This window comes from Pipistrellus kuhlii, unplaced genomic scaffold (assembly GCF_014108245.1).
Source record: "Pipistrellus kuhlii isolate mPipKuh1 unplaced genomic scaffold, mPipKuh1.p scaffold_m20_p_1, whole genome shotgun sequence".
NCBI classification, from domain to species: domain Eukaryota; kingdom Metazoa; phylum Chordata; class Mammalia; order Chiroptera; family Vespertilionidae; genus Pipistrellus; species Pipistrellus kuhlii.
The window spans coordinates 118767954-118790433 of record NW_023425404.1 but is presented as its reverse complement, the minus strand read 5'-3'; the positions used below and the strand labels follow the sequence as shown (position 1 = coordinate 118790433).

Genomic DNA, 22480 nt, shown 5'->3' with positions numbered 1-22480 from the left:
ATATCTTCCCTTCACTTTAAAATATGTCTGAAATTTTGAGCCCAGGATAATTATTTCAATCTCAAGTCATTGTTTTTTATTTATCCATCTATGTCTAAACCCACCAACTCTCAACAGCTTTAGAAGTTTTGTTGGGATCAATTTATGCTTATGTTGGAAATTTCAGGAATATTTGTACCAAAATAAATGCCAGAAGCTCTGGTCTTTCTTTATTAAGGTGGTTTTAATCAATTATAAAAATGAAATGAAAATTTTCTTTTCAGAAAAATTATTATTGACTGCTTTATGTTACTGTTTCATAGACACATTTGGTAGATAGCAGTCCTCCTTTCAATAATAAAATGCTTTAGTTTAAGAACATGTCTCTAATCCTAATTTGGGAGTAGCTATTATGGTAATATTATTTGACTTATCACACTTTCTTTGGGGGGAAAACTCATCTGGATAATCATACTTGCAACAATTCATCTTACCAGGTGTGTTCATGTGAGGTATGATAGGCGTGCTATCTTTCTTTCTTATTAAATCACATTTTAAAATGAAGTAGACAGTGTGTAGTGATCAGATTAAATGTACTAAATTCTATTTAGACCTCATTTCTGATAAGTCAAAGTCTATTTTATGCTTGAAGCAATTAAGATAAAATTGTGGCATGAATGAAATAACGTCACAGTATTTAAGTTGTTACTTTAAAACTAACAGCTTTACACTAAGCCATTTTTTTAAAGTGCTTTTACCCAACTAGCTAACCAAGCTGATTTTTTTTTTTATTGGCCTGTTTTACAGCACAACAGAAGAGAAAGATTGCAGTTGTGCAGCCAGAAAAGCAGTAAGTTGTTTTGTTTGTTTGTTTAGTTTTCAAAAATGAACTGATAAACTATGGAGTATCTTTATAGAGGATAGGAAGCATGGCTGGTGTTAATAGTGTTAGTCTAACACTAGTAAAGATGGCAGTTTACTGTGCACCTATTTTGTGCAGGGCACAGGGCGTATTTCTAAAGGAACTTCTACTCCAAATTATAATGTCTCACTTTGATTCCACCTCAGCATACCGGAAGGACACCCCAATCTCACTCACTGTTAGTGATGGCACTCTGTGATAGTGGTTCTTAATGCCCGACAGGCCACGAAGCCCCACCCAGCATGCTCCACGCCACTAGTGATGGCTGGGCCTGCTGAGAGAGACTTTAGGGTTGCTGCCCAGCTGGGTGAACTTTTGCAAGTTGCTGTAATTTTTTTGCATCTCAATTGTAAGATTACTATTCCTCAGGGTTTTTAGGACAGTTAAATTAGATTCTGTGTGTAAAATTTGTAGGTCCTATGTTATTGAATAAGTATAGATTATCTCACATTTCAGTTGTAATTTTATGAGGAAAAGGGGTATTTGGGAATCCTGTGTAGATGCCAGCAGTATTTTTTTAAGAAACTTGTGACTGGAGGGTAACATTTTTACATATTGGAAAATATCTAAAATATACTAAAATACATATTCCTTGCCAAGACTTTCTGTTTTCTCAATATACTGATAGAAATGAAATTAAAAACCATATTTTTCATGTTTAAATTTAAATAAAATGAAATTGAATAACTGCATTGTTATTGAAATGTGGATAACAGAATTTCTTGCACATTCATTTCTAAACAGTGTAACAAGTTAATAATGTGATTCCAACACTGAACTAGAGAATAAGTAATAAAATAATGGTTTCTTCATTGAATCCAGATTTGAATACCTAACTCCTTAGTGTGCAGTCAATGGATAAGCAGGTTCCACCCCCTTTTTAAATATATATATATTTTATTAATTTTTTACAGAGAGGAAGAGAGAGGGATAGAGAGTTAGAAACATCAATGAGAGAGAAACATTGATCAGCTGCCTCCTGCACACCCCCTACTGGGGAAGTGCTCAAAACCAAGGTACGTGCCCTTGACCGAATCGAACCTGGGATCTTTCAGTCCGCAGGTTGACGCTCTATCCACTGAGCCAAACTGGTTTCAGCAGGTTTCACCCTTTTTTTTCATCACTCACCAGACTGTTCGTCAAACACAGGCAGCTAGAGGCTCCCATCTCCAAAACACCCAACTCAGCATGTCTAACAAGTTCCCAGGTGACACTAATCTGCCAGTGTACAGGCCCCCACTTTGAGAATCAATGCCATGGACCACCCAATTTACATGTCTCATATTGGTTTACTTCAACTTTGTGTAGCTTTTCAAGTGTGTTTTCTACCCAGCCAGCCTAGATGCCCTGTGAAATCCATTCTTTTTCCCCCTAAGATCACGAGGCTTTATATTTATTCAGCAACTTTTTACTGAAACAGAATGTAGACGTTTGTCTTAGAATAAGCCTACTGCACATTTTAAGAGCCATCACTGATAGGTTTTCTTTGAAGGTCTTGTTCTCAGTGTGGCCATGACCCACACAAGCACAGTCACCCAAAACCAAAGTTCAGTAGAAAGTGGTTTTCAATTAGACTTTAGAGAGAATTCTGACTTTAATTAAAGTCAATGTAAGTTGATGTTTCTTCTTGTCTAAAATATCATTAAGTACATTATTATAATTCTATAACAAAAGACTAGCCCAGGAGCGACCTAGAAGAACCTCATTAATCAGTGATGACCACTCCAGGGTCAGGTGTCTTAAGATTATTACAAGATTTTGAGAACAATCTAAATGATCTTTTTATATATTCTTAGTGAGGTTTCTCCTAGATGCACACATCCTATCTTACTAGGCTCTTAGCTTGGATTTCTCTAATAGTCGCTTTAAGTTATAAAAACACTTTGGAATGCAGTGGTTTCTTCTACAGTGTGGACCCATGAGAGTTTTGTTTTCTTTATCAACAGATTGCCATCCACAGTGCCTGTTGAGAAAATACCTCATGACCATTGTCTATTCCCTCACCTGGAAACCACAGGTAAACGAACCCGTTTAGGGTTCTCTGTCACTTCCCAATTTGTTGTTAGGAGTGGAGACATGAATATATATTTTAGGTCAATATGTGAATATTTTAGATTTGAGCCTATTCTCTTGTACTCTGTTGCTACTTATTAACGGATAACATTTTAAAACATGTGTGTGTGTTTTTAAGCTAAATTCTTAGTGTCTATTCTTTTCTGCTTTTTTGTCAGTAGCTCTAGACAGTTCTCTTGGTCTGCAGGAAAAGGGTCCATGTACTAATTAGAAATTATAAGCCCAATTATTAAGTTGAAAGTAATAATTATCAGACATTCCTTTTTTTTAAATTTTATGTCAGTTCCACTTGCATTTTTACAGTAGTGGTTAATACTTAAATCCCTGCAGGCTTTTGAATCATTCTTTAAAACCCTCTGTGTTTGAATAACTGGTTGTGAATCATATGTTTTTTAAAATGAAAAGTCCTATATCTTACAGTGATCTTTGGAAACACAAATGTGAATTAGCCTTTGACTACAAATCTGATTATAAATGCGTTGGTACATTCAGTAATATATTTGATTAAGAATTCTATTTTCTAGTCAAAGTGAAATCTGCTCTGAATTCCAGGTTTAAAAGCTTTATGCTGTGGAAAAACCATATTAGTTAAAATTATCTTTATCATAAAGAGAGCAGTTTTATGAGTAGCTTACTAAAATGCTTTTCCATAAAGGTCTGGGAACAGTAATCCTACCAAAAAATTCCATGTAAATGCAGTTGTAGACTAATTTTTTTTTAAATATATTTTATTGATTTTTTTTTTTTTTTTCAGAGAGGAAGGGAGAGAGATAGAGAGCTAGAAACATCGATGAGAGAGAAACATCACCCCACTGGGGATGTGCCCGCAACCAATGTACATGCCCTTGACCGGAATCGAACCCGGGACCTTTCAGTCCGCAGACCGACGCTCTACCACTGAGCCAAAAACGGCTTCGGCTGTAGACTAATTTTTTTTAGCATGTTTTATAGAATTCAAATTTAGTATGGTTTTAAAAATACTGTGTCTGCTACTCATTCAGTCTGTAATTGTTATTTTACTCCCTCTTGCTACATGTTGGTTTTTTATTGTAGTTGAAGTCCCATGAGAACAAAACTTCCCGGATTGTTAAATTACCATCTTAATTATAACAGTTGTTCAACAGAAATGCCACCGTGAGTGTAGCTTAGCTTGGAGCAGTGGGGCAGAGCCCCAGTCCTTGGCTGAAAGTGAAGTCTCAGTCTGTGTTCCTAGGCATGAAGAAGTTGGGAGTGACATCTTACCGTGTAGTAATTCTCCTTTTCCCTGGGGCAGCCCAGATACAGCTAGACCAACCACTTGCCCGGTTCATTTTCTAAATTGAAAAAATAGTGAGGGAAATGCAAATCTAATCCCCTGAAAGGAACATTTCACATCCATCAGATTGGCAAAATGAAGAAGCCTCTGTTGGCCTGGGTGGGAGACAAGACACTCTTACATAGTGCGTACTTGTTTGGGTAGTCACTAGGAAAACAGTTTGGCCATATCTAGTAAAACTAAAAATACACAGATCCTACAGCTGAGCAATTCCACTCCTTGTTGTGTACTTGGAAGACTCTGGCCCATAACAGAAGTAGATTTTTACAGTTGTATTCATTAAAGCACTGTTGGTAACATCGAGAAAGTGGAAGCAACACAGTGTCCATCAATAAAAGAAGGGAAAACTCAATTGTAATATATTCTTACAATGGAATGATGAAAAATGAAGTGAAAAAATGAATAAGTGTTCTGGGTAATTATTTACCAAGTTGGGTGGCTCTCAGAAATGTCAGGTTGAACCACCAAATGTTGCTGAAAACCATTTATGGAATATTTTAAATATATATATTGCTTATTGTTACACACATACATATATGTGTGTGGTCGAATTTATAGACTTGGGAATGATAAGCACCAATGCTGGGTAGTGGCTTCCTCTGAGAGGAGTGTCTGGGGTGGGACACACAGGGGAACTTAGCTGTACAATGTGATTTCCGGCCCCCACTCCCATATCATTGTCTTTGTTTTTGCATTTGTGTGTGTTTTGAATACTGCATAATAAACAAAATTTATTTTACATGGTAGAAAAAGAATCAGGATTTCTAAGATAGTATTGTGTCTATAAAACGTTCTGATATTAAGACACAGTGTGCCTCTGGACGATTTTTGCCAACCAAATTGACCAAGCAAGCTTTTTGTTGCTTCCTCAAGTCTCAGCTGGGTTGCTCTTCCCATAGGTCCTGTCAACGGGAAATACTGCTGTCCTCAGCTCTTCATCAACCACAGGTGCTTCTCAGGCCCGTACCTAAACAAGGGGAGGATCGCAGAGCTACCTCAGTCGGTGGGACCAGGCAAATGCGTGCTGGTTCTGAAAGAGGTAAAGTGCTTTCACGGTTGCATCTGGCTTATTTCCACAGGGTGTTAAAGGTGCAGGTGCAGTTTCTGAGGGAGATAATGGCAATGTGGATCAATTCGGGTGACCTTTACCAAGCACCTCTTTTCTCAGTCCTGAGGGCTGGAAGCTGGTCCTACAAAGATGGAAAACAGAGTTTCTGCCCATGAAAGACCCACAGTCTTGTGGGAGGGGTATACATACCATCCTCTGAGTCAGGGGAAACATTACTCTAGGTCTGAATAGAGCTTCGGGAAGACAGAGGAAAGATCAGTGGTGTGTGGAGTGAGGGTTCAGAGCAGGAGAGTGAAGGTTTCCCTGAAGAGGTAAGTAGCCTGGAAGAGCAAAAGAAAGAGTTTCCTGTGATGGTGGAGGGTATGGTTAAGATTGGACCCTCCGGCCGAAACCGGTTTGGCTCAGTAGACAGAGCGTTAGCCTGTGGACTGAAAAGTCCCAAGTTCGATTCCGGTCAAGGGCATGTACCTTGGTTGTGGGTACATCCCTAGTAGGGGGTGTGCAGGAGGCAGCTGATCGATGTTTCTTTCTCATCAATGTTTCTAACTCTCTATCCCTCTCTCTTCCTCTCTGTAAAAAAATCAATAAACTATATTAAAAAAAAAAAGAAAAAAAAGAATGGACCCTCCTAAGCTGGATCGGCAGGGGCAGCTTTTCCGTCCCTCACAGTCCGAGGGAGGAGGAGGTTCATGAGGAAAGCTTTCACAGGCTCTGGGCACTTGCATCAGGTTTGTGCTGTGGCTACATCTAGACAGAGCCCAGGCTGCACATCGCTTACATGGTATTGTTTCCCATTTCTCCTCCTGCCTCTGGGAAACAACCTGCAGATGGAGGTGAAGCCTGATTATGCTGGTGGAGGTTTCTCTCTGTTACATTTTTATAGCTTAGCCCCAGACCGTGTTTGGACACAGACTGGTATTTGGAACCATTTCCTTTCAAACTGCTCTTGAAATGTCTGCATTTTTCACACACATCAGTACTTTCTCTGAAGGAAAAAGACACTCCATATATCTTCTTTATTGCTACTATACCATGATGAATGTGTTTTAATCCCTTGGGCACAACAATTCCTTATCCATTGAACAAATGTTGGTTAGGCAACTCTGAGGAGCCAGGCACTACATGACGTAGTCGGTCAGAAAATCATCTGCCCTCTGCTTGTTCAGGTCTCAAGCTCCCATTTAGGAGATGACATGACTCTGAGCCTGATGTACACAACAGAGTACACAGCAGATTCTCCAGGAGCACAGGGAGGAAGTGACAAATACATGCCAAGGGACACTTGCTCTGGCTTAGGTGAAGTAAATAGAACCTTGAAGGCACAGCATGGAAGACTCCACAGGTAGAAAAGTTCAAGTCGGTGTCTGGGTAATGAAGGTGGTCATGAATTGCTGGAGAATAGGGTAGGTCTTTAGACTTGGGATAATTCACATGTTTAAAAGAGAGTTATATTTAGAAAAGAAAAAGACATCTCATTTTTCAGGGATACCTCTGAAAGGTATGTGGGTAAATGGTAGGTAGGATCACTGGTTTACTCCAATTGGCCCAGACTATAGATCCCTACAGATGTTAGATTTGATCAAAGAGCTCAAACTAGGATGACCTGTAAGAATTGCTGTCATTATATAAAGTAAGACCCGGGTACCATGAATTGACTCTTCAGTTTGCCACGCTTTGGGGCTAAATGCATTTTTGCTACAGCCGTTTTGTTTGCCTGAATTCGTGCCTGTTTCCATTATGAGTGATCAGAACAGAACATGAAAGCGGATGATAATGCGGTGAACTGACAGGAGCAACACCCTTTGCACCACACATCCCAGTTATTAAAATGAGCACTTGGGCAGCTACCGGCTCTGTGAGCAAACAAGATGACCTTAGTTTCCATCTCCCTTTGGCAGTTGGTTACTTTAGTTTTACTACATGATTTTTTAAGTCAAAAGTAGTTATCCCTGATCAATGTTCCAATAGGTGCCAGCAGCCAGATTTGAAAGCCAGGCCGGAGCAGTTTTCTGATGACAAAACTAGTTTTTTGCTGACGTTTAGAAAATGCACGAGGCAGGAAGGGAAGAAAGAAAGAAAGGAAAAAAAAAAAAAAAAAAAAAAAAAAAAAAAAAAGCCAGCACTTCAGTTCTGGGAGCCCAAGAAAAATGTAAGTTCCGCCACGCCAATATTTATGCTAATGCTCTTCCTTCAGCACCAGAACCTCTGTGTGGTTTCGAATTTCATGTTACTTCCAGAGAATGAGGTAATTGGAGAAAGACAGAGTGCATTTGCTTTTGTCAGGTCATTGGCGGTGTTAGCAGTTACAGGCTCCTTTCGTGTCTTTGGAAACATGAAGTGACAGTGCCTTCCCTCCGTCTGGCCTGCTAGAAGCAGATAATGCCTGTGGGTCTAGCCGGCCCGTGGAGAATTGGGAAGAAGGGTCTTGCATTTTGAGGGCAGAATCCCAGAGTGGAGGATGTTTCTGGCAAAAGTGATCATTAATGCATGTCTCTGTTCACCTCTGGCCAGTGAGCATGCTGAGCATTCGACTTGATGAGGTTTCGAGGGGCTAAGAGCTGTGTCTGGCTCAGTTCTAGCAAGAGAGCTGCCCAGGCAGGTAGGTGACTCTAGGGAGCTGGTGCCAGAGCCGGCTGGTGGCCCAGTCAGGTCCGGTCATCCCACATGAGGAGACTCAGAACAAGCAGGCCCGGGGCCCGAGACAGGGGATGAGCCTGTTGACGCTGAGAGGCTGGGGCGTTTTTATGGGACCCTGGGCCTTGTTGCATGGAGGGTGGGACTTGTGAGTCCAGACAGTAAATGGTGGTCATTACCATAAATCAAACCTGTACGTTCAGCCTCATCTTCACCAGCCAGGACTGTCCTGTCCTCAGGGATGCCAGGGTCTCCCAGATATACACGGAGACTACAGATCTACGCAGCACTGGGCAGACTCACGAGGTTTTAGTGTTGCAAGCCTGTCCCCACTCAGAGATCAGTAACCCCATTCTTGTTGCCATTCACAAAGGTGTGGGGGAATTTGCTTTCTGCTTTCTATGCAGGCACCGATCTGTGGTCCTTAATTCATGTACAGAGAGATGAGGCAGGTGTCGTGTCTCTATGTGAAAGAAGAGCATTATGTGAGCGAGCCAGCCTGAGTGCAACAGGACAGGGAAGAGTGGAACTATAGTGATGTGTTTACTCTTGTCACTGTGCCCCATCATTAAAAAGCCGTCTTTTGATAGACACGTGACAAAACGAGAGAACAGCGGCCCAGTCACACTGGCAGAAATGACTGAAAACACCTGTTTGGGAAGGACTATGGATGTAAAGGCGGCACAGCCGGAAAAGGTCCCTGGTGGGTTACAGAGATTGGGGAACATGCATGGTTTTCTTAAACGTTATTTGGGTTAAGTTATTTAAAGCCAGTGTGTCCCCTCTTTCTGGTGCTTAAAAGACGACCTCGGAGAAAGCAACTTGAGTCCCAAACAGTCAGGGGAACTTCTGAAAGGCTGACCCTCCATGACTTATTCTTCCTCCAATATAACTTCCATCCCCTGATTGAGGGTGACAGACACTGACTGGAAACCTGTGCACCCCACCTAACATCAGCGTCAGTCTGTGTATAGAGCAGTGGGGGTCAAACCGCGGCTCGTGAGGCTGGTGTTGGCCAAAGCAGTTTTCCACCTGGTAAAATGTCAGATTATTACTGTTGTTGTTATTAGAGTTTTTTGCAACTAATAACAAAAGGGGAGATGAACAAAACAGTTATTATTACACAGTTTTTATGAGTATATTAGATGTAGTGGAGACAGAATGGAAACACCCACTTTCAAGGGTCAGTAACTTGAAAGAGTTCCTTGCCTTGTCTTCTTGCCAAAACTCGTTTCCTGCTTTTCTCTGGCTTTGGTGAAGGTTACGTTTGTACTAAAGAAAAGAGAAGACTGTCTGGATCCTGTCTTCTCTCAGAGCATGTCTTCCTGATTTCCAGTTTTATGTCCTTTGCTCATGGTGGATGCAGTGTAGATGTCTGGAACGGAGGGTAGGCTGGACAGAATTCTCTGAAAAAAAAGTGCAACTGCTGGAATTCTGAACCCCGAACCCCTTAGCCAAGGAGGCAGGTCTTAAATAACATCCTGGTCCCAACACTAAAAACTCAGCTTATCTGCTCTGCACCCACTGGGCCTCCCATTGTATGGACTAAGCCAGCTGGTGAAGTCTGAATCGTAATTCATTTTATTCCTTTTGAATTTTCCACATAAGATCCCATTCATGAGCGAAACCCTATTAATAAAGTGCTTAAGTTAAAAAAAAAATAAAAGTCATTTGACTTTAAAAAAAAGTATTCATAAAGTGAGCTCCGTTCCATCTGATTTTGAGGTTGAAAAGAAGAAACCTTTTAGGCCTTGAGGGCTTTTGATGGTCCTGAGTCTGTAAACAGGAAATTATTATAACCATGGTCCTTGGGCAGACTGCAAAGCAGAAAGGTCTGTTGGAACGGTAATGTATGAGGAGGGGTGGGTGGGGTGAGCTCCTTGCCATCAGAGCAGATAGTCTCCTTCACGTGTCCTGTGGACATCTGTCTCCAAAGTCTACCCCAGACACACCTTTCCACTTTCAACACATGGCAAACCTTCAATCTGCCATCTTCCCACTGACCCGGCTGCACCCAGGTTGTGGGAGCCATATTTGCATTCTGAAATATTTTCTAATTTTGACACTTAAAGATTTAACTTGTCTATTATATATTAAGGGATTCCCTGCACGTTCAACATAATTATAATTTAAGCACAGGATACAGTTGAGGTTTGGAATTATCTAAGTAATTTTTGTTTTGGGGGCAGAAGTTTTCCTGAGAGCAAATATGAAAGGAAATCATGGTTTAGCGTAATTTCATGAGTGGACAGGGGGGAAAAAATCCTATTGATTTTCGCAGTATTTTGAGCACTGACATTGGACATGAAAGGGGAGGAGTGGGAGCAGGAAGCTGACACTCACTGAGGAGGGCCAGTGCACCAAACACAGCTGCAGAGTTTGCTCCTTCCCCTGCTAAGAGCACTTATGCTCTTTTCTCTGTTCCTCCCTCCCTCTGGCTATTTCTTGCCACTCCCCCATACCTGACCCACTCACTATTTTCTGAACAAACTCTGAGCCTGAGGGAGCAGAGGGAGGAGAGCAAAGCTGCCTTGCAGGGCCAAGAGTGGAGTGCACAGTCAGCCTGCAGCCAGTTCCGGAAAGACAGAAGTGCTCACTGGATTTAACATTAGGTCACGGGGTATTTCTGTGTAGTGACTCCAGAGGAAACTATATTTGAGTAGGCTGAGAATTGAATTGAAGATGAATAATTTGAAAGTATAAATTATTTTTATGAGATGGTTTGGTTCTGAAAAGGAAGCAGTAATAAAGCCAAGGAGCTTCTAAGGAAAGTTATTTTGCAAAGATGCAAGACAAATAGTATGGGCCAATGGGAGAGAGAGGCCCAGGGCACCGGAGAGCTCATTTTATGGGTTGATGGAGGGCTGCATTGCTACTAGGAAGAGGGCTACCTTTAAATATTTTGCTATGCAAAATTGCTATCTTTTTTATTTCTCAAAATACCCCTGTTGGAGAAAAGGAAAATCATTTCCTCTTAAATTCAGTAGCTGGGGCCTGCAGATGAAACTGACAAAAGACAGGGTAACTGGAAGAAAGGGTTTGTTTTGAATGCACACAGGCCTCACAGAAACGAAGTGAAAAATTTTTCCATACCATTTTAACAGAAGGCAATAAATTATGGAGAGGTGATAAGCAAAGGAAAAGGGATGGGGGCTTCTAAGGGTGGTATTGTGGGAAGGTAGATTTGCAGGGTAAACAATTGGGAGATAAGGGCTCTTTTCCTAAGGTTTGTTTGTGCAGCATCCTCTCTGTGCCATCTTTCTTTCCCCAGTGAGGAGGGTAGCTCTCGATCTGGTACGGGGGAGAGGAGACGGGCGCCTTCACAAGAGAAGTTTAAGCCCTGCTCCAGGCCGAAAGCGGAGGGCAGCGTCTGCTATTTCTCACTTGCCTTCACTGCAAAATAATCCAGTGTCCCAGGGGCATATTTCGAGGTGGCCCCTTCATTATGAACCAGGTAAAGGGCCGTGCCCCTGCTATACACAGGAGGAAAGGTAACTAAGCATCTTGCCTAAAGACCCACAGCTTCTAAGGGATGGACCTGGGATTTGATCTGGGACCTATATAATACAAAGGTTATTGCCTTTCTGCTGTATAACACAACGTGGAGGCTTCTGCATAGAAGTATGTTCTCAACAAACAATTCGTGAACTCCAAGGAGTTGAGCGAGGCATTGCTCCGGCATGAATCATGTCCTGCTAGTTCACTGGAGGCAGGGTCTATGCTCTCCTTTTTGGCCAAGAGCCTTATCATAAGTTGCATTCCGATGTTTTTTGAGGTGCAGTCACACAGTCTAACTATGGGTAATGGTAACAGCTGTCAACTTGGTCATTGCCATGGATGTAACAACAGTACACCAAGATGCCAAGTACACGGAAGTTGCTTAGCTCATAATCCCAAAGTTTTATAGGGAGCTGGTTGAAGAGAAGAAGGATGTGGCATTGGGAAAAGTCATGGGAAAATTATTCAATATCATATGCTTTTTTACAATTTAATTGCTGCCTGTCTCCAGGCTGAATTGAACTCTGGAAGGCATTTTCTTTTCACAGCCACAAAATGCATTTTGATATGCAGCAAATAACATGTAGCTGCGGGGGTTCCTCAGTAAAACACGATGAAAAGAATCAGTTGAAATTTTCTTGTCCATTGACAAACACTTTGCACATTATTCCAACCAGTACTGATTGGATTTATTTTTAAGCCAACTCTGTAAATTGTACTGACAGTAAACAATAAAATCAGATGATTGTTCTAATGCAGAAAACATAAATACATATACCAAAGCTGCTTGTTCTGCCTTGTCCTGGCCTCTTAGTGCCTTGGCTGAACCCCGTTTTCTTTATGGGGAGTCACAGGGCCCCGGAAAATGCTACTCCAGGAAAGAAAAGTCAGTTGCCATGCCGACTGCACAGTATAAAATGTTTTAAGGTTAAATCCCCAGTTTTAATATGAGAAAGCTTTATTGTCTTTTGGAATTAAATCAGGGTACAAACCATGACAGTCATATTCTGGAACACATCAGATACATGAAAACTGAAACATGAAAATTCTTCTAACATACTTGTATCTCCTTCCTTCCCGTTGACAGTGTGCTGGTCTCCTCCAACACAAAATAGGTGCTTCGGCAGTGATGCCAGTGTCCCATCTCGATAAGATATGTTTATCATTCTTTTGACGTTGTTTTGCTCTAAAACATGAAGAATGAGCTCAGTGCCTGTCTTCTGCTCTTCAGGACTGGGGGAGACTCCAGGAGCGCCAGCAGGGCCTGCTCCTGCGTGTGCTCCCAGGCCTGGTCCATGGCAGATCCTGACCGTGGGCATTGCATGAAACTGAACCATAGGTTCAGTTTCTGTACACAGCATTGCACCTTCACATTCTTTCAGTTCTCTATCCACGTAGCAGCAACATGCCCGAACTTATTAATGTTCATTGTTAATGAAGATTTGCTTATGGGAAGGTGAGGGACCCAAGGGATCTAAATTCCTTGTCTTTTCGTTTGAAAAACACATCAAGATGAACAGGGATATGCCATCTCCCCAGAGCATGCAGTTGAGACTTTAGAAGGGGTGGGTATGGTCTGTCTGGGGGTGTCACAGTAGGCAGTGAGAACATGCTCATTTTGTTGGACTTGGGGGCTTGGAAGTGAAGGGGTCATTTGAGGAAATAAGATGTTGGATGGTGTTGGGTGTTCCAAACATCCTTTTGAAACACTGCCTCTCTGAGACAATTAGCCTAGTATGAAATATCCATAAATTGGGGCAGCATCAGGTGAGTTTCACATAATTGTTGTATCTGCAGTCTATCCAGAAGCATTGGCATGAACCTGTCGTCTCCTTCTTATTGATGCCTTTTGATAATTTACTTTTAAGAATAAAATGAAATGTCAGTAGTCCTATGAAGAGTGTCTGTTGTAGAACAACTGTTGGCTCTCTGGAAGTTGTAGGCATGGGTCTGCAGGAGCTGAGAAAGGATATTGTGGCCATCACTCATTCATAGGGTCACCAGGAGTCAGAGCCACCTCCACAACATGGAACACACACACATTGGAAGAAATAGTTCAATTTTTCTGCAATCAGGAATGTTAGTTAGTCAGAGTGGGCCACTCTCTCCTCAGCAGAGAGAGTAGAGAGTACCACCCTTTTTTCCTGCTGCTGAGCCTGCAGAATGACCTATGGAACTTGTCCCCAGCTCTTCACTGAATGGAGATGCAGAGCAAATGCTTCTTGTATTAGCAGGGGGTTTTCAGAGCCTCCTGGTGTCAGGGAGAATGGCTACAACTGAAGTTCATTTAGTGTTTTCTTTCCCCCCCAACAGGTTCTTAGCATGATAATCAATGCAGCTTACAAACCTGGGAGGGTATTGAGGGAACTACAACTGGTGGAAGATCCACACTGGAATTTTCAGGAGGAGACGCTGAAGGCAAAGTAAGTGTTTCTAATTCTGGGAAACAAGGGTTCTTGTAATAATACTTGCCCTGCTCCTTTGAAACTTGTTCCTCTTTTTAATTTTTTTTTAAATTATTGATTTATAGAGAGGGAAAGGAAAAGAGAGAGAGACATTGATATTTTTTTTTTTGTTCCACTTATTTATTTATTCAGTGGTTGCTGCTTGTATGTGCCCGATCAAAGATTAAACCCTCAAATGTGGTGTATTGGGACTATTCTCTCACCAACTGAACAACCCAGCCAGGGCCAGAAACTTGTGGTCCCTTTTTGGCCACAGCCCAGGGAAATGGCAGCAGAGGGACTGTTGCTCTGTAGTTCTGGGTGCTGGGCACTGATCGTTGGCATTTGCTGCACGGAGTTGTCTTGAGCCTTAGGATTCCTCCTAAGGATTCCTCCAGTGAACTAGAGCAGTGGTCGCCAACCTTTCGGACCTCACGGACCACCTGCTGGTGAGCGCTGAACTAGGGAGTTGCTTAACTAACATGTAGTGTGCTAAACATTTACAATTAAAACATGCTGTGTTCAGATAGAATAGATCACTTGACCAAAAGGGGAAACTTTTATAAAAGAGAGACTATCCCTTATCAATATGCATTATTCATTAGCATTGCTTAATATTTGGTACTGTAAAAAGTTTAATTAAGCCAGACCCAAGCATTCTTTACCCTGAGAGTTGACAGTTCTAAAGCAGCAGCGGTTGGGGGTCGCCACAACATGAGGAACTGTATTAAAGGGTTGAGAACCACTGCTCTAAAAGATAAAATGAACCAGTACCTCTGTTTGACGTTGGTGAATATGCTGCGGATTGACATGTAGTTGCTCAGCTTGTTCCTTTATTTGGAAATAGGCTCATTGGAAAGGTGCTGTTTTTGCTTTCAGTTTCTTGAGTTCCCAAGCTGAGAGCACCTCCTGGATCAACAGGGTTGAACTGGATTGTTTCGATCCCTTTCCCCACTTAGGTTTAGTAATTGCTTTGGTGTCCTGGGAGGCCTTTTAATATTCAGTTACTCTTTTCAAATAGAATTGGTCTTCTGGTCAGCTTCTTGTACAAGTGAACTGACATTGTTTAGATAACATTTGGGAAATGATGCTGTTTGAAAGAGTGAACCACTTTTCAGAGGCCAGCATGTATGTAAACCCTTCTTTAAAGAAAGTACATACCTTATTCAAAGTGAAAGTTGAGGAATATTAAATTAATGTGTATGAGTAGTAATTATCTACCCTATAGTAACCCTACACTGGTACTAAGTAGAGATGTTTACGTACTGCGTTGTTCATCAACACCTTTTGTCATTTTCCCACTCAGTACTTTCTAGTGTCTATTTTAAACATCTCTGTAGTTTTAGATTCAGTAAAAGTCACTTATGGTCTACAGATATTCTGCCAAATCACAAAAGTGAAAGGGAATATATGCAAACAGGAGACTGTTTCTATGAAGTGGCGTGTGAATGGAAGGTGGGACCATAGCTCATCCTTCATTTCTTTCCCAAGAAATATTTAAGTGAGCTTCACATGTAACCAAGGAAAGACCAAAATACGTTTTTTTCCCAAGGTAATATTCCATATATTCCTAACTTACTTAAGGGGATGACCATTAGCAATAGTAAAATCAAGGGCAATTGATTATAGTAGTGAGTAAGTATTTATACAGAAACCCTTGTTAATTCTTATTTTTAAAATTTTCTATATCATTCAATATATCCAAAATAGATTTAATGGGTATGGAAATAGTAGAAGTTAAAAAAAACAACAACAACCCCCTACATTCTATTAAAATCTCCCCCTGCTCCTACATAAGCTAGAAACTTGCTCTAGATACCAACATGACAGAGGAGCACTCATTTTCCAGTATTTGCACTCATTTTCTCATCACCATGTCTATCAGAGCCTTTGTTAAATCCTGCCTGATTCAATCAATGCAGACACGGCGCAGCTCTATTGTAAAGGCGGTGAGGTGCCTGTCATATCAAACGTGACAGGGAGTTCCTCAGCAAGATGGCACACAGCAGCGCTGGGGAACGGGCTGTGAACTGGGTTCGAGTGTACGGATCACAGTGGCCTCTCCCTGCGGCTGCTAATGCCAACAGACTTCCAGTGAGCGGGAGCATTTTTCCCCACAGGGGGTATTGAGTCACTTCCTTCCTCCTGATGTAAAACGACAACTTTTTAGATCCTGACAACCTTGCTATTTCTTTGGTTCAAATGGGAAGCAAGAGAGAGAGAGAGAGCTGGCTTCTGCCCTGGGAGCTGAAAGGCTGATATGGTCGCTGTCATGAGTAAATTAACTCAGCACAGAGGCCTGCATTTAGGGCATCCAGCCACCATGGTTGTGGTCTGGGAAACTATAGCATCACTGAGGATGTTTTTTGGGAAGAAAGAGCATCAGACCCTCCATAGGACTCTCTGCATGCTGTCACTGAGCATCTGGGCTTCTAATAGGTTTTACTTCGAAAGCCGGGGTGGGGGACCTTTGTTCTGCCAGGGCCATTTAGGTGTCTATAACATCATTCTCGGGCCATACAGAATTATCAACCTAAAAATCAGCCTGTTATATTTGGCCAGACATTTAATTAGCTCACCTAATGCCTTGGCAGGGCCAAACCACATGAGTTCTCAGGCCTTATACAGCCCGTGGGCCGGATACCCCTCACCCCCGTTCTAAAGGTAAATAAAGACCCATTTACTTGGGAGGGTGGAGGTGCCATTGAAAAGGTTTGACTTGTACATAGAAGGAAAGCTAATACTGTCACCTGCAGTTGCTCCTCAGAATTTATTTTTCTGTTTGTCCAATAACCATACCATTACAGTAAAACAAGTCAAGGCAATATTTGATCACTGTGTAAGGAGTCTGTGATATTATGAGTCTTTAACATGAAAGGCACACTGCAGTGTGGCAGTGCTAAGGGAAAGGTGGACTCTGATGCAGTTTGTTCCAGCTGTTCTGTCAGAGAAACTTCTTTCGGGTGATATTGAAGTGCACTAAATTGACCTGCATTGTTTTGAATTTCAGGAGGAGGAATTTAGGCTCTACCTTAGTGGGAATAAAAAAAAAAAAAGTCCAACTCTATGCATCTAGAGACTTTTAAATATGTTTTTCCAATATGTTACAGAATCTTGGGTGTGTGTCTGGGGGGCTTTTCTTTGAGTGGCTTTTGTGATCAGCTTTACAAAAGCCAGGTGGAGGTTTAGTAGGTTTCCCCAGTTATTTCTTATTTAACTAGGATATATCCTGATATAATTTCAAGTGAATTAGTCTTCATTATCAGCTAGGCAGAAGCAATGTGTTAGTCAGATCTGTCCTTTTAGGTGAGTCATTCCCGGATTCATGGAAAAGATCTTGGTTTCTTGTTTTTCATAAGCAGTGACTAATTTTGTATGTGTTTTTATCTTACTTTCCGGAGCCTTTTATTCATGCCCATATTTTATGAGCCAGTAAAATGTAATTTTTGGCTATAAGGAGATGATGTGAAAAAGGATTCCCAAACAGAGACTTTTTGCTGAAAAACATTTTGTTTCCTCATTTGTTAATGTTTACCTTGCTTAGATGTATGCAACTTGCTCCCCTGAAAAATGTATACTATACACACTACATGAAGCAGGCAGGTGAACCAGCGTGTGGAAAGAAGACTGAATTTCTGTGTGTGGGCTTCAGTTCATCAGATTATAGGTGTGGTTTGCTGGTTCAAACACAGATGTGGTCCTCCTAAAGTAAACACCCCTATCCTACCCCCCCCCCCCCCATTCTTCCTCCTCCCTCATGTATTGCACAGAGCTCTCAGCACTTGCAATGCAGGGATCAAGAAGGAAGAGACGTTTTTGAGGAGTTGAGTATCACAAGTCTGAGAACCAGTGAGGGAGCCAGCATATTGACCCTGGCGTGGGTGGTGTGCCCAGTGAAAGAAATCAGAGCTAGATCTCCTTGTTGACAGCTTGTGAGGCTTCCTTATTTCTGCAGAGTTATTGGGGTTACCCCTTTAGTTCTTCCTTTAATAAACAAGGATGTGGATTCTGCCCTCTCAATGCTTACCCAAATTTTGTGAGAAGGTCCTGATGTGAGTCATTTGAAGATGAATGATGTGACTTAGGCCAAGTTGAGGGCATCCCGCATGGGCCATGTGATGATTCTGGGGATTGTCAGGCCAGTGTCTGTCTTTTTGCGCTATTTCTTTTGGCTCAAAATCCATTGTGGTTTTTCTTAGCTCTTTCCTAGAGGAGAAGGGACCACTTTTCCCAGCACTCTTGTTCCTCCACCTTCACTGTCTTTCTTCACCCTGCCTTGTGCGGGCACACGTGGAAATAAGTCCCTACTTGGGTTGGTGGGAAGATACTGGAAGGCCACTCACGCTTCCTTACTGAGGTCATGGAGGAGAAACCTTTTCTCTGCCTCTTATATTCAGTACTTGGGAGTTTGCAAATTAAGCTGACAGAAGACAAGTTAGCAAGAGAAAAGACAGTTTACTTACAAGTGCAGTTTACTTACAGGTGCAAGGGCAGGAGTGCCCCTTGCTGAGTAACCCAGGGGGCCCTTACGATTTGGAACAACATATATTTGCATGGGACCTAGCTTAGTGGGGGGAAGGGAGGATGGAGAAGAGGCCTCCAGGGGAAGAAGAGGTGGGTTTCTTTAGGAAAGACAAATGTGTTTTAGGAGAACAAATAGGAGATAAGCAAGTCTGTGATAATGTTTGTTTATGCAGCGGGAGCCCTCTTTCTGTCCTGGCCGTGAAACTCCCAAGAGGGGATTTATGGTACGTTTACTCTTGGTCTCTCTCTGGCGATTAGAAGCTGCCTCGCAGAGGGAATTTATGGCAGTCTTCGTTGCTCGAAAGTTTCTGCTTTTAGTCAGATAATGGAAGCTCTGAAAAAGCTTCTCTCTACATCTGTGGAATCTCAAATGCCTTTGCCTTACAATAATCTTCCTATCAGCCCTGGGGTTCTGAGTGGGTCCCCACATTGGCAGCCAAGGGAGCTATCCTTTCTCTGTTCGTCTGTTGTTCTCTGCTCCTGGGTGGACTCAGCATCTCTTCCTGGGCTCCAGACCAGCAGCCTGTTACTTCTTTCCTTCCCTCCTTCTCTCAGAGATTGTTGACAATGTCGGGGAGTTTTCTGCTGTGTACTAGCTTCTTTGTCTTTTTCAATATCTTCCCCAAAACACACACACACACACACACACACACACACACACACACACACTCACAAAAACAACAACCTTGTAATACTTGAAGAAAATCTTATCTTCACCTATTTACAATAGCCTGGTTGGGCCATTTAATAAATTACATGGCTCAGTGTTTTTCTCTCCAAGTTCACAATGAGAGGCTGAGGCTAAGGGAAAGGCATTATCCCAGGCTTTTGAGCTCTTCTCACATTTCCTGCCTGTAAGGTTAGGTCTTTGGGATACCGCTCTTAAGCCTTCAGTGGAACGGACAGCTACAAAACAGATACTGATGTTCACCTGTGCAGTGGTGCAGTGCAGTGGTGAGGACTGTGGCTTCCAGCTCCACCTGGATGCCTGGGTGCTGCCAAAGGTGCCAGCTGCCCTCCCATATCTGCGTCCCTCAGGTGGGGCTGCGCACACCTGTCGATCCATTCTGTCTGGAAGGTTATATAATGGTGATGTGGTGTAATGTCCTTGAGAAAATAGAAAGGACAGTATTGCATAAAACGCGGTTGCCTCCTTAAACCCCACCATGGGGCAGGATCTTGGAGCTGCTTTATGCTTGTATGTCTTGGTAGGCCAGCGCCTCTCTCGGTTTCTCGGGCTTTGTTAAAATAGTTGTTTGAGCAGTTGCCCTGATTTGTTGACCAACTCCCAAACAAACCCGATCATTGCTTCAGTCTGGATTCGGATGTTTCAAACAGTTTTTCTTCCACATTTGTGTCAATAACTGAAAATGACTCCAGTACTAATAGCGCTCGAAAGTATGCATTTGGTGGGAAATATACATTAAGCTTCATGTTGTGTGAATCATTGTATAAGATACATTTAATTTTTATGATTTTTTTAATGTTTATTTTGAAAAGCCGCAGATTGCAACTACAAAATAAAAATGGACTATTCTTTCTCCAGATGGATTTGGTAGTAAATTGTTGGTCAGATGCCCCAACCTCCCCAATATACATGGGCAACCTGGCTCACACCACCTCCAGCATGTTTATTTGGTCAGGCTCCAGTGCAGTGCCAGTCTCTTGTCACTTTGTTCTTCCCTCACCCCTCTCGGGGGCCAACTCTCAATGCCAGGCCTTTGCACCCGCCCACGCCAGCTATCCGCCAGATGCAGATGTCCTCACCCTGCTCAGAACACGGCAGCCTGCACAGAATGCCGCCTTATACCCTCTTCTCACCCGCCTCAGGTGTGGGTCCTTCCAGCTGGGGTTTAACTAAGGAAGACCCTGGGGACGGACACCTGTGGAAGACAGAGGAAGAAAGACCAGATTGGGCAGAGGGAGGGACCATCTGCAGCCTGTGGGCAGCTGTGGCGTTATGGCCCTCCGTGGCTGTCCAGAGTTGGCCCAGGTGGCCACACCTTTTTTCCCCTACCACACTTAGTCATTGCATGGGGCTCTCCGGGGGAAGGCAGAGGGCAAGGCAACTTCTGCAGCTGGGGCAAACCGAAAGGGACAGCTCATCCTTCAGGGAAGGGAGGTCCCAGCAGCACATGAGTGTGCACACTCCGGCTGGGAAACTACGGGTCCCACCCTGCCTTCCCTGGCTGGCACTTTCCTTGCTCTGTCCTCTCATCCTTACCACCACTGGCGTGGCTTTTAGACAGAATTATTCCCAAAGGGCAGGAAAGAGGAGAGGAATCCCTTCCCTTTAAACCATACTGAGTGAAATAAGCTAGGAGGTGGAAAACAAATACCTTATGATCTCACTTATAGGTGGAATCTAATGAACAAAATAAGCTGATGAGCACGATAGAAAGCGAGGCATGGATACATGGAACAGACTGACAGCTGTCAGAGGGGAAGTGGGAGGGGTGGACTGGATGACATAAAGTGAAGGGATTAGCCAAAGAAGATATATATAACCCATAGACGCAGACAACTGTGCGGTGATGGCCAGAGTGAGGGGGGTGGGGAGAAAGGTGGGGAAGGAAATGGGTAAAGGGTAGCAAAATGGGGGCATCTGCAATAGTGTCAACAATGAAAATAAAGATATAGTTAAAAAATGACTAATTTTATTTTCATAAGTTTAGATTGGTTTTTCCTAATTGTGAAGGGCTGTACTGAAACTCTTCCACTGAGTCATCCTCCTTCAGGAGAGGAAGAAAAGGCCACCCTGTGTGCAGTCTCCGGTGCTTGTTCCCACTTTCCTGCGCCCTCCCCTGTGCTTTTGGGAGTGTCCACTTGCGAATGTGATGTCTGGGAACAGAAAAAGCTGCCTGTGGCCCCTACTTCCACAGTTTGAATTTTGACCTGATTTTTACAGTTCTGCTATTTTACCTTCTGTTATTTTACTATTTTATAGGGACTTTACGAATCTTGATACTGAGCTCTTTAGAAGAGAGAGCCCCAGAAATACTAAAATCGTAGTAGAAAAAAATCACAAGAGAAAATGTAGAGTAAGACTGTATTTTAATTCTCCGTTTCCACCACCATATGCAGTGAAATCACCAACATAAAATTAGGAACCAGATCTTCTGGAAAGCAGGTTGGGTTCTGCTTTAAAATAAATCCTGCATGCCTAAACCAGTTTGACTCATTGGATAGAGCATCGGCCTGCGTACTGAAGGGTCACAGGTTTGATTCCGGTCAAGGGCATGTACCTTGGTTGCGGGCACATCCCCAGTAGTGGGTGTGCAGGAGGCAGCTGATCGTCTTTTCTCATCAAAGTTTCTAACTATCTATCCCTCTCTTCTTCCTCTCTGTAAAAAATCAATAAAATATATTTTTTTAAAAATGAGTCCTGCAGGCCGCCTCCAAATATAGGGTACTCCAAAAAATCTGCACACACTTTGAATAATTATAAAGGCACTGTTCATGAAAATACATTTCAACTCTCAACTGTGTTGTTCAGAGTTGTGCTGTGTTTGTGAAACACAAAGGAAGCAGTAGCAAGAACCACCCAGAGCGAGTCGGGAAGCCTCTTCTCAGGGCGGGGCACGCTTGCTTCTATATCTAGGGTCCATGGAGGCCCTAGAAGAGTCAGCAGTCGGACAAGGCTGTGGTCTTAAAGCACCATCTTGCCTGTAAAGAATTGCTTTGTACCAGTAGTTCTTACTACCCAGAATGTGCAGCTTGGCTTTCAGAGACAGAAGAATAAGAAGGACAGAGGGACTGGGACAGGGAAAACCAGTGAATGAACACACAGGCCAGTTTTTCCAAGTTAGAATTTATTTTGTTGTTGTTGATACTTTAAAAAATGAATTTTAGGGGGGAAATATTTATCTTCAGAAGGACAGAAAAAATCCCCCACCAAGTTGAAATAAAAGCTATTTATTTCCATCACCGTATTCTTAGTGAACCAGATCTAATGTTTTGAACTTAAGTGTTTTATTCACAAACTGGTGATGATCACCTGATGTTACACTCCCAGTTGCACG

General features: G+C 42.6%; 1 protein-coding gene across 4 annotated transcripts in view; it reads left to right on the top strand.

Moving 5' to 3' along the window:
• SFMBT2 (Scm like with four mbt domains 2) overlaps nucleotides 1-22480 on the top strand; it is a 201255-nt gene that overhangs the window by 166611 nt on the left and 12164 nt on the right. For all 4 annotated transcript variants that reach the window (XM_045588599.1, XM_045588594.1, XM_036461294.2 and 1 more), the window contains 4 exons: nucleotides 787-829; nucleotides 2848-2918; nucleotides 5189-5328; nucleotides 13804-13913. In XM_045588599.1, coding sequence (XP_045444555.1) covers nucleotides 787-829; nucleotides 2848-2918; nucleotides 5189-5328; nucleotides 13804-13913 — 364 coding nt within the window. The remainder of the gene's footprint in view (nucleotides 1-786; nucleotides 830-2847; nucleotides 2919-5188; nucleotides 5329-13803; nucleotides 13914-22480) is intronic.